At 36.5% G+C, this 11,665-nt stretch overlaps 1 protein-coding gene and 1 long non-coding RNA gene across 5 annotated transcripts in view; one reads left to right on the top strand and one right to left on the bottom strand.

The window, feature by feature from the left end:
• The first annotated feature begins 74 nt into the window (after window positions 1–74).
• LOC149136788 (uncharacterized) lies at window positions 75–3,164 on the top strand. Its single transcript, XR_016241276.1, has 2 exons — window positions 75–2,241; window positions 2,965–3,164. It is a non-coding gene; the product is annotated as an uncharacterized LOC149136788 (long non-coding RNA).
• LOC106884374 (uncharacterized) overlaps window positions 2,653–11,665 on the bottom strand; it is a 70,068-nt gene continuing 61,055 nt past the window's right edge. For all 4 annotated transcript variants that reach the window (XM_089349890.1, XM_089349889.1, XM_089349892.1 and 1 more), the window contains 6 exons: window positions 8,501–8,626; window positions 7,759–7,835; window positions 6,577–6,697; window positions 5,376–5,549; window positions 3,769–3,858; window positions 2,653–3,108 (listed from right to left, as the gene is read on the bottom strand). In XM_089349890.1, coding sequence (XP_089206016.1) covers window positions 2,930–3,108; window positions 3,769–3,858; window positions 5,376–5,549; window positions 6,577–6,697; window positions 7,759–7,835; window positions 8,501–8,626 — 767 coding nt within the window. In that variant the 3' untranslated portion in view covers window positions 2,653–2,929. The remainder of the gene's footprint in view (window positions 3,109–3,768; window positions 3,859–5,375; window positions 5,550–6,576; window positions 6,698–7,758; window positions 7,836–8,500; window positions 8,627–11,665) is intronic.

The following is an 11,665-nucleotide window of genomic DNA, read 5'->3' as shown; positions in this document are numbered from 1 at the left end:
GTGAGCTACAATTAATCAGAAAAAGAAGCCAAAAATGCATTAACAGAACATAGCATAATGCACAGGAAGTGAACAGTGAATCATGTGAGGTTATGGCAAGAAGACCATATAGTACAAATATACACACTGACATATGTGTATACACAACAGTTTTCCCCACTGTTTCCATCAACCAAATTCAGTCACAAGGCATAGATTAGCCTGAGGCTACAGTAGCAGACACTCACCCAAGGGGAGCAGATTCAAAACCACACTACTCGACTGACCCAAACCCACATGGTTGCTAAGAGTGCTTCTTAACCACACAGCCATACCTGCAGCAGTAATGCATATCAATTAAATGTTAGCTGAGGTTGTTTAGCCCCAAGTCAATCCTAATTTGTAGACTAATAATAGAAGATATCCCAGCCATGACCATCCAGTTTATATTAATCAATGTTGCTGTTCCTTTTTTAATACATTAAAGCAGGGGTTTTCAAACTTATTGACTTGTGGACCCCTTTATATTTCAGGCTTTACCTTAGGGACCCCCTTATAAACGCTTATGAAATTTATACATAAATATTTGCTTAAAATAACATATATTTTTACATTTATTTATTTAACAGTATTTAACAAATAGGTTTATTGTCAATTAAAAGATTTCGATTAAAAAACATATATAAAATCAAATTGCCCATAAAAAGTATTTGCTGTCCACGGACCCCCTGTCTTGTCCTTGCGGACCCCCTGTGGTCCACGGATCACAGTTTGAAAACCCCTGCATTAAAGTATGATCTGAAGATTTTAACTGTTATCTCCAGCAGGTCAAGTGACCATATAAAGACTTCCTTCTTCTCTCATTATAATTTTATTTTACAGATGGAATTTTGTGCAGTATTTTATCAACCTTATTAACAATGACACATACAGCTGAACTTGGATGTCTTAGTTAGAGCTTTGATCATAAGTCTCACCTGGGATCAAACAACAATCACTCTATCAAATGAACTTAAGTCTCAAGTGCAATCAGTATTCTCTTTGGATCTATTTTTCCATATCAATAAATGACTTAGGCATAGGCATAGTCATGTGATTAAGAAATTGCTTCCCAACCATATCGTCTTGAATTCAATCTAACTGCATGGCATCTTGGGCAAGGATCATCATCATCATCGTTTAACGTCCACCTTCCATGCTAGCATGGGTTGGACGATTTGACTGAGGAATGGTGAACCAGATGGCTACACCAGACTCCAATCTGATCTGGCAGAGTTTCTACAGCTGGATGCCCTTCCTAACGCCAACTACTCCGAGAGTGTAGTGGGTGCTTTTACGTACCACCAGCACGAGGGCCAGTCTGGCGGTACTGGCAACAGCCACGCTCAAAATGGTGTATTTTACGTGCCACCTGCACAGGAGCCAGTCCAGTTTGTACCTAAATAGGTCAGCTCCTGTCCATTTGAACTCCGCCTAAGGTCGAAGGTTAAAGGGAGATGATCAATCACTTTTTGACAGGACAAAGAAAACCTGTTTTCACGCCTGTTGATTGTGGTGGTTTAGACGACCGAGAATTCTTAGATTCGGTTTCGAATCTTGGTTTGGAGAAGGAAGTGTTAATTTTTACATATATATACCTGTCCATATACATATCTCAATGATGGAGCGCAATGTTCATGAGCATAACACTAAGATAAAGGATTATATCCAAGTATATTTTGTGAATTTAAATGTACCTGAGAAGTGTCATTACAGAGAACGAAATGTCGATGATCAGCTAAAATGTCAAGACAAAAAAGCAGTTGTAACAGTAGATTGGATCATCGTTGTCATAACCAGAAAATAAACCACGTAATTGTTACTATAACGTTGACCATCTTTTTTTTATTTTAAGGACATATCTCATTATGATTTCAATCCAAGGGGTCAGATGATCGATAAAGTTTTCCTTAAATGCCTTGGGGCATAGCTGTTGTAAGGTATTTGAAAGAAGTAGCACAAAGGAGGTAGCCTGGGCAAAGACAAACAAAGCAATGCATCAGCTCACAAACAAGTTACTCTGTATCTGTGACTTGTTGGTTGTTCTACTCTCTATATATGGCCCATGTAGGGCTCTTGAAATCCACACTGAAAAATCACTAATTTCGGATGATAGAAGAGATGGACGAAAACTCTATAAAAACTGAACACTACACTTAACAGACACCAGTAGTTTCCAACAAAGGAGGGAGCTATTTCAAGGGAGATAAATCTGGTTATACAGTAAGTAAAGCAATTTTTTAAAAGTTTTCCTTTTTGATCATACCTCATTTTTCTACTTTATTCTCTGTTATTGTATAAGCTATTATCATATGATATCTATAAACTGATATTTACCTATCTACAAATATTGATGTATCACTGAAGACTATTTTAATTCATTAGTGCTATTTTCTGTACAGTAACATCCAGCCTCAAAGTACAACCAAACATCTATACTTATGCCAGAATACGAATTCGTGTGAATTTTCTCAATCAAATTGGTCCTTCTGCCTGTCTGTTTTTGTTGTTCCTTTAAATTAGACAGCAATCTATTTTTTCACTTTGCATATAATCTAACTTTAGCACTTCGTTAGAAAGAGGGACTTGGGAGTAAAAAAAAGTTAAAAAGAAAAATTACTCAATACACTTCAGTAGAGTTTCAATAGAAAAATTTTATTTTAATCGTTTTTTTTTTTCTTTGTTTTCTTTTTCTTTTCTTTGGAAATTTGACAAGATTCTGATCATACTAAAATATACAAATATATAATCAAGACATCTTTATGTTTCAATGAAAAATTAAAATCAGTCTGTTTTATTAAATAATATACAAATTATTAAATTATTAATGTACAAATTAATTAAATACAAATGATAATTATGCAGATATTTTTAATAACATCTTAGCCTGCTGTTTTCTCTGGTGGTCATACTATGTTTTGAAGTTGTTTATTTTGTGTTTTATAGTGGCCCATGTTTCAGCCAAACTTGATGTAATTTCTGTTGGATTTTCACTGAGCCAGATTTCTAAAGTTGGATATACTGTGCCAGGATCAAATGGAAACAACTTTAGTAATACATTAGCACAACATAAGTTGATCTGTTGAGGAACTGAAATAAAAGAGAAAAAAAAAACAATGATTCAAATAAATAACTACATCACACAGTATATTGTTAAATTAGTTTTGTGGTACAGAGCAATATTCTTCTTTGATTTTACATTTTACCCCCAATTTTATTGTATTATTTCTTGTTTGGAAAATTACTGATATTCAGTTTAGAAATTGGTTGTGTTATGCAACAAATTTGATCATTTGCATAGGTTAGTAAAACAAGAGTAAATATTTTTTTTTCTACATAAAAAGCACAACAAATGTATCATAGAAAGATATATGAAATTGTACAGTATGCTGAACAAATTTCAACAGTTCGTAAACAAAGAAAGAATGACATAAAAAAAATACTATCAAAGGGTTACGATGTAAACATTACTTAAACCATGTTTCTACTATTGTCATTGCACTGTTAATATAGATGACAAATCTCATCAGAGATCATTAAAATAGTTTGTGGAAAGGACATCCAGCCATAAAGCACCACCTTGTGAAATCTGTCTGATTCATGTTAGCATTGAATAGCAAAGCAACAACGAGGAGGAGGAGGAGGACATTAATACTTCTCAGTTATTCTATTAACAAAAAGGAAAAAAAAAAAAAAGAAAATGTTTAATTAAATTATATTTTAATTTCAATCAAATAGTAAATAACTTACCTTTTTTAGAGGCTAAGAGTGGTTTCAGGAGGTAATTCACAGCATAGCATGCAGTTTTGTCCCTTGTCTGACCATGTAAATACAAATTACCTATTAGGAGATAAGATAATTAACGTTAGACATTTTATTGTGTAATCTTTAGTCTGAAGAAAAACAAATAGTTTAAAGATGTTTGCAATGATGATGAGTTGGATCAATGTGGTTTATGTTCAGTTTGAAATGTTAAAGGATTAGTGATTATGAGAAAATATGGAGAAGATAAATCCCGAAAGATGCAGGTCTGAGGAGATGAACTAAGCAAAATATGAAATGTCAAACAATGTAGAAAGTGAAATACAAGAGGAACCATTAATTCAAAATGTATTTTATGTTGCTGTTTTTCATAATTTCCAATTTTCTAGGTTTGCATGAATGAGATGGATCTTGATGAGCAAAGGTAGATGCATGGCTGTGTGGTTAAGAAGCTTGATTCGCAGTCATGTGGCACTTGGTTAAATCCCACCATTACTGTACCTTGAACAAGTGCTTCCTACAACAGCCTTGACTTAACCAATGTCTTAGGAGCAAAATTTGGTTTAAACAGAAACTGTGTGTAATCGTCATGTGCACAAGCATGCATACATGTATCTATCCATCCATCCATTTTTGCCACCCACTATACCCAGGAGTACCATGTAGATAGAGTCCTCAGGCACTTCTTTCATAGGGTCCAATCAGAAGCACTCAATCCTTCAGCTTGAAGAATCTTTCTTGTGACCCTTTCCTTTGACATTCTAACCACATGTTTGTAATACTGGAGCTGTGACCTCCCAAAGCAGAGAAATAGTGTCTCAACCTGGAGAGACTCCCTGATCTCCGAGCTATGCCTCCTATAGACTAACATTACTCCGGAGACCGTCCAGAGGAACACCATTTCGGTCACTTGTATTTGTGATTGTTCCCTCACTGGCACTTGTGCCGGTGGCACGTTAGAAAACATTCGAGCAAGGTCGTTGCCAGTGCCGCTGGATTGGCTCCTGTGCAGGTGACACGTAAAAAACACCATTTGAGCATGGCTGTTGCCAGTAGCGCCTGACTGGCCCTCGTGCCGGTGGCGCGTAAAAGCACCCACTACACTCTCGCAGGGGTTGGCGTTAGGAAGGGCATCCAGCTGTAGAAACTCTGCCAGATCAGATTGGAGCCTGGTGTAGCCATCTGGTTTCACCAGTCCTCAGTCAGATCGTCCAACCCATGCTAGCATGGAAAGCGGACGTTAAACGATGATGATGATATATATGTATATCAGAAAAAATGCTAACAACAGTGAATGATGCACTACTTTGGCAAGTAAATGAAAAAAATGGTGCTTTCACATAAAAATATCCCATGTGCCATTTGTTCTAAATAGCAAAGATATCCCACTTGCCACCACTTTTCTCAGAAAAGCAGTGAAGCAGTGACTGGCCCATTGGAAATCTGGAATCAACAAGGTTTCCACGAAGGCAAGTAAAGTGGTGTAGCAAAGTTATGAAGCTTGCTCAAACAAAAAAACCCATTGGATGTAGCAAAGGAGATTAATTGTAATACCAATTGGAAATCTGACAAAATACCAAACATAACAGACTTACCTAACATTTCAAGTATGAAAGACAAGACAGTAGTGACCGATTCACTTGGTTCTTCAACTGAGAGATATTTTTTTAACAAAGGACCGATACGGTTCCGAATTAGACTGTTCGTCCAGGACCAATTCTCTTGGAGACTCAGCAGTTCGATTCCTTTCATTAGACGGAATGTATCATCTGGAGAGAAACAAATATAGTGATATACAGTATAAGTACAGATATTATACAGAATATAGACACATAATATTGATTTAAAATTTTAGCAAAAAGCCAGCAATTTCAGAGGAGGGGCAAGTCAATTACATCAACCCCAGTGTCCAACTGGTACTTATTTTATCAACTCCCGAAAGGATGAAAGGCAAAGTCAACCTCGGAGGAGCTTGAATTCAGAACAAAGATGGACGAAATACCACTTAGTATTTTTCCCAGTATGCTAAGGATTCTGCTGGCTGGTCACCTTCTATTGACATATAATATTACAAAAAAATATAATAGTATACACTATAACTCATCATCGTTTAACGCCCACTTTCTATGCTAGCATGGGTTGGACGATTTGACGGAGGACTGGTGAACCGGATGGCTGCACCAGGCTCCAATCTGATCTGGCAGAGTTTCTACAGCTGGATGCCCTTCCTAATGCCAACCACTCCGAGAGTGTAGCGGGTGCTTTTACGTGCCACCGGCACGAGGGCCAGTCACACAGTACTGGCAACGGCCATGCTCGAGAAGGTGTTTTTTACATGCCACCTGCATGAGAGCCAGTCCAGCGGCACTGGCAATGACCTCACTCGAATGATTTTCTAACGTGCCACCAGCTCTAGTGCTAGAAGACAACGCAGGTAACGATTACATTCAAATGGTGCTATTTACAGGCCACTAGCACGGAAGCCAGACAGCTGCTCTGGCAATGAACATGCTCGGACTCAGATATATAACATAGTATACAGACATATAACATGGATGGAATACAGGTATATAGCAATATCATCATCATCCAGTCACACCGCTTATATTGATATACAGCTTGTAAAGATATAGTCATATAGTGAATTTGCAGTTATTAGAGTACTGGATAGAATGCTTTACAGTATTGGATCCAACACTTACTGCTCTGAGTTCAAATCCCATCAAGGTCGACTTTGTCTTTCATAAGTAAGCAAAAATAACTGAAACAAAGAAATCAAATGGAAAATAATCAAACCTCTGCTCATTGTAGCATCAAGACAACCCTGAAGTTGTGCTAAAAGCTGGCGTGGGACCTCATTTTTCCTGCTTTCTGCTTGAAGAGTCCACCCACACAGTTTATGTAAACACCGCAGAATCTAAAAACAGAAAAATTGTAAAATTGAATTTAAATCCTAGATTAATACAGAAACAGAACATATTAAAATTCTAATCCACACCATTATAGGTTTTCTTTCTTTGTATCATAACCACAGCTAACTATAAAACATCTATCATGTAAAACATTGAGGGAACCTCTTTCTCAGTAGTTCTTAATCTGGGGTCTCCTTCTTTACTTATCCTACATTGAATATGCATGGTTTAGTGGTCAGCATGTTAGGGTCATGATTTCTGGACTGGTTGACATACTATGTCATTGAGCAAGGCACTTCCTTTCACATTGCTCCAGTCTACTCAGCAGAAACTGAATACCAGCTTAGTGCTGCTACAACATTTTACTCCCTCAAACTGTCACATCCTTGATGTTTCACAGGGCAAAGGAGTGTAAATATCAAGAAAATGTCTATGTTTGCTTACAACTACACAGAGATCTATAACAATCAGTGAAAGCATGGTACATGCTGTCTAGTTATACTCACTTGCAAGTAACAGCTATGGTTACTTTTCACAGTAACAATTATACACTTCCTTCCTCTCTTTATCAAGATGTACTTGTGCATTTAGGGAGCATAAACAGTTTAACACTGATGTGTATGTGTGTCTTTGTGTGTGCTGAAGTTAACTCAAACAGTTCATCTATATCATCATTTAACATCTGCTTTCCACACTGGCATGGGTTATATGGCTTTAATAAAGGACATTTGCCAAAGCTGTAATGCAGCGGGACTAAATCTGGAACCTTGTAGTTGGGAAGCAAGTTTCTTTATCATACAACCATGTCTCCATTGTTTGTAGTAATTCAGTGCATGGTGAATTGAAATTTGAGACAAGTATCACTACAATTTTAAAGAAAAGGTTTCTTCAATGAACATGATCATAAGAATAACCAGTGATTGAACAAAGGCAAATGTTGGAGATTATATTCATAACAAATTCAATGAATAGTTTTGCATTCCTTGCATGAATTTTTTCATGCTTAGTTATGTATGTACTCATGAAAAAAAAATAGACACCAGAGGCAAACCTGAAGATCACTCACCTTTTTATCTACATGTTTTCCTTTGATTGAATTAACTACCACGTGTTCAATAACTTGAGGTAAAGTCACATGTCCACCTGTGAAATAGATAAAGAAAAATTAAAAAGAACCTATTTTTGAAATGATGTCATACAAAGAATGCAATAACTGGTAGAATTGTAGGAAACACCATTACTGAATACGCAGGTGGCATGTGAAAATCATTCAAGCGAGGTTGTTACCAGTGCTGCTGGACTGGCTCTTGTGCAGGTGGCACGTAAAAAACACCACTTGAGCGTGGCCGTTGCCAGTACCGCCTGACTGGCCCTAGTGCTGGTGGCACATAAACGCACCCACTACATTCTCGAAGTGGTTGGCGTTAGGAAGGACATCCAGCTGTAGAAACTCTGCCAGATCAGACTGGAGCCTGGTGCAGCCATCTGGTTCACCAGTCCTCAGTCAATTCATCCAACCCATGCTAGCATGGAAAGCGGATGTTAAACGATAAAGATAATGATGAATGTACTGTGGTAGACATAAACTTCAACCATTGCATAACAATATTTGTAATGAAACATACAGCCTATGTTTCTAGAAAATTTCGAAGTATTCAACAATTTGGTAATTAATCTAGTAAAATAACAACTTTGTTTAATTTATGAGCAGAAAGAAAACGTAAGGTCCAACTGGCCAATCAAAAGTTCATGGTAGATTATTAGATTTAAGATTAAGATTATAAAACCTAAATATAAAAAAAGGTTACCTTCTCTGTTAAAAGTCAACACCAAAGGCCATGTAGCAGAGACGGTTAAAGCAAACAGCATGTACTGAGGAGAGGGCAGCTGGCATAATATGTTATAAAAGAAAATACGGGCCGTACTAAGTTGACCTACAAGAAAAGGGAAAAAGAGAAAAATTATATAAAAAGTGCATAGCAAATAGAGAATTATAAAATATGTTAATTCACTGAAGCACAATATACTCATAAATAGATTTAGGAGAATGTGTGTGTGTTCTGGTGTACCCCAGTTTTAAAGTGGGCACACTCCATCTCTGCATGAAGAGATGAAAAGACTAAAAGAGTTGGCAACAGGAAAGGTGTCTGACTGCAAAAGACTGCATCAGAAAAACCATCCAACTTAGCATGGTAAAGTTTATGTGAATCACTGATGATTATAGATGTGTGTGTGTCTTCATTTTTAGAAAAGATGCCTGCATGCTGTAAGAGGCAATTAAAATTGTTAATTTCAAAAAGGACACCCAAATGTGAAAGACTACTTCAAAAGGTCTTGTCCAACCCATGACAGTATGGTAAAGGAGATGGAAAAACAACAAAGATGATATATAAATTATATATATAAAAAACAATACAAGCTCTAACCTAAGATCTGCTCTCTTTCCATTGCTCAAGATTGGTGTTCATAAATATTCTATAATATATTTATTTCATATAATTTTTTCAAAACATTGCGAAACCCACACTTCAGTAAAAAAAAAAAAAAAAAACATCTTAAATGCAGAATGTTTATTTATTTATTTAGATTTTGACCTTAAAGTCAGCTCATTGTTTCCCTGTATTATCACATTGTCATCAGAGGTTAAAAATCAATTTTTGATTTGTGATGATATTGCAATAAAAGAGGGTAGCTGCGCCAGCTGTAAGTCAATGTACCGATATAAGACATTATTAAGTTACATTGTTTATTAAAGAACTTCTTACATTTTTATATTATATCGAGACAAATCTATAAAATAAATTTTTTCCAAAGCTTTTTCTTTTGGTTATTAATCTAAAATCCCAAATGTTTGATGTCCCCTTTTATTCATCATAGTCTTCCAGGCAATAACAGAGGAATTCAAGACGGGTTGCCCCTGGGAGCTCCTCTATGCTGATGAACTGGCCCTCGTAGCAGAATCACTACCAGAACTAGAGAAGAAATTTCGGGTGTGGAAGCAAGGTTTAGAATCAAAAGGCCTTAGAGTCAATGTAGCAAAGACCAAAGTTCTAGTAAGTAGGAAGGCGAACTCGTCACACACCCTCTCAGGTAGGTGGCCCTGCTCGATCTGTAGAAAAGTTGTAGGTAGAAACTCCATAAGATGTACCCAGTGTAAGCTTTGGACACATAAGAGGTGCAGCAACATCAAAGGAAGATTAACCAGGAAAATAGCTTTCGTGTGTGGCAGATGCACAGGGGCAATAAACACCACAGATGCTCAGAAAACAGATTCCATCACACTCCAGAGAGAGAAACTAGAAATAGCTGATAGCTTCCGCTACCTAGGTGACCAAGTTAGTAGTAGAGGTGGATGCTTTGAGAGTGTTACCACTAGAATAAGAATAGCCTGGGTGAAGTTTAGAAAGCTTCTACCCCTGCTGGTGACAAAGGGCCTCTTGCTCAGAGTGAAAGGTAGATTGTACAATGCATGTGTGCGAACTGCCATGCTTCACTGCAGTGAAACATGGGCCGTGACTGCAAAGGACATGTGTAGGCTTGAAATAAATAAAGCTAGTATGATCTGCTGGATGTGTAATGTCAGTGTGCATACATGACAGATTGTAAGCGCCCTGAGAGAAATGTTGGACATAAGATGCATCGGATGTGGCATGCAAGAGGGACTTTTGCGTTGGTATAGTTATGTACTACGGATGGATGAGGAGAGCTGTGTGAAGAAGTGCCACTCCCAAACAGTTGAAGGAATCTGGGGTAGAGGTAGACCCAGGAAGACCGGTGGCACGTAAAAAGCACCCACTACACTTACGGAGTGGTTGGCGTTAGGAAGGGCATCCAGCTGTAGAAACATTGCCAGATCAGACTGGAGCCTGGTACAGCCTCCTGGCTTCTCAGACCCCAGTTGAACCATCCAACCCATGCTAGCATGGAAAATAGATGTATGATGATGATGATATATATATATATATATATATACATAGTTTTAGGGAAAATAACCAATTTTCAAGAACTCATCGATGAAAATCCACTATCACATATAGAAAAATTAATAATTAAAAGCACAATAAATGAGTATAATATAAAGTAAAGTAAATATCATAAGATAAATATAATAAAATAATAATAAAATAATAATAATATTATATTTATCGTATGATATTTACTTTACTTTATATTATACTCATTTATTGTGCTTTTAATTATTAACTTTTCTATATGTGATAGTGGATTTTCATCGATGAGTTCTTGAAAATTGGTTATTTTCCCTAAAACTATATATTTTATATATACTTTATCTATAAGGCTCAATTTAATTTTAATTTTTTATAAATTGATTTTAATTGAGTTTTTTACCTGTAATTTTGGATTTTGTCCCTAATATTATTATTATTATATATATATATATATATATATGTATAAGAAACATTTTTTCTAGTTGTTTTGTTTTACATGGTTAGGTCTTAGACAATGGGAAGTTACCTAAGGAATTCTTGCTGAATATGGATTGTAAAGGGTGTGAAGTAAGTGAGCAGTTAATAAGGACCTTGGAGAGAGGTGAAACAAATCAATGTTCAACAGGAATACATTATGACATCTGATATTGAGAGTGGAAGAGTATCGTGTTCATGCCGTTTTTGATTAGTCCAAGTCAGTTCTATTTGACTGGGCCTATAAAGAAGGGAATCAACACCCAATGCACGTTTACATATAAGCTGGTTAGTATTTCTGTTTAGCCTGAAGTCTGTCAGATAAGTAATCTCACATAGACACATGTGTACTTTTTCCATGCAAGTATAGGTTGAACAGGACTTGTTAAGGCAGCATTCTACAACCAGATGTCATTCCTATCACCAGTCATTATGCATTTCAAAGTAAAGTACTTAGTCCTTTGGTCTTTTGAAAGATTATCTGCTCAACAGCTGAACATGTTTTTATGTTAAACATAAACAACACCACTACCTATGCAGTGAAATTGT

Source organism: Octopus bimaculoides, chromosome 3 (genome assembly GCF_046866305.1).
Source record: "Octopus bimaculoides isolate indiv1 chromosome 3, ASM4686630v1, whole genome shotgun sequence".
In the NCBI taxonomy this organism is placed as follows: Eukaryota; Metazoa; Mollusca; class Cephalopoda; order Octopoda; family Octopodidae; genus Octopus; species Octopus bimaculoides.
Note: the sequence above shows the minus strand (reverse complement) of the source record. Positions and strands in the feature narration are given on the sequence as shown.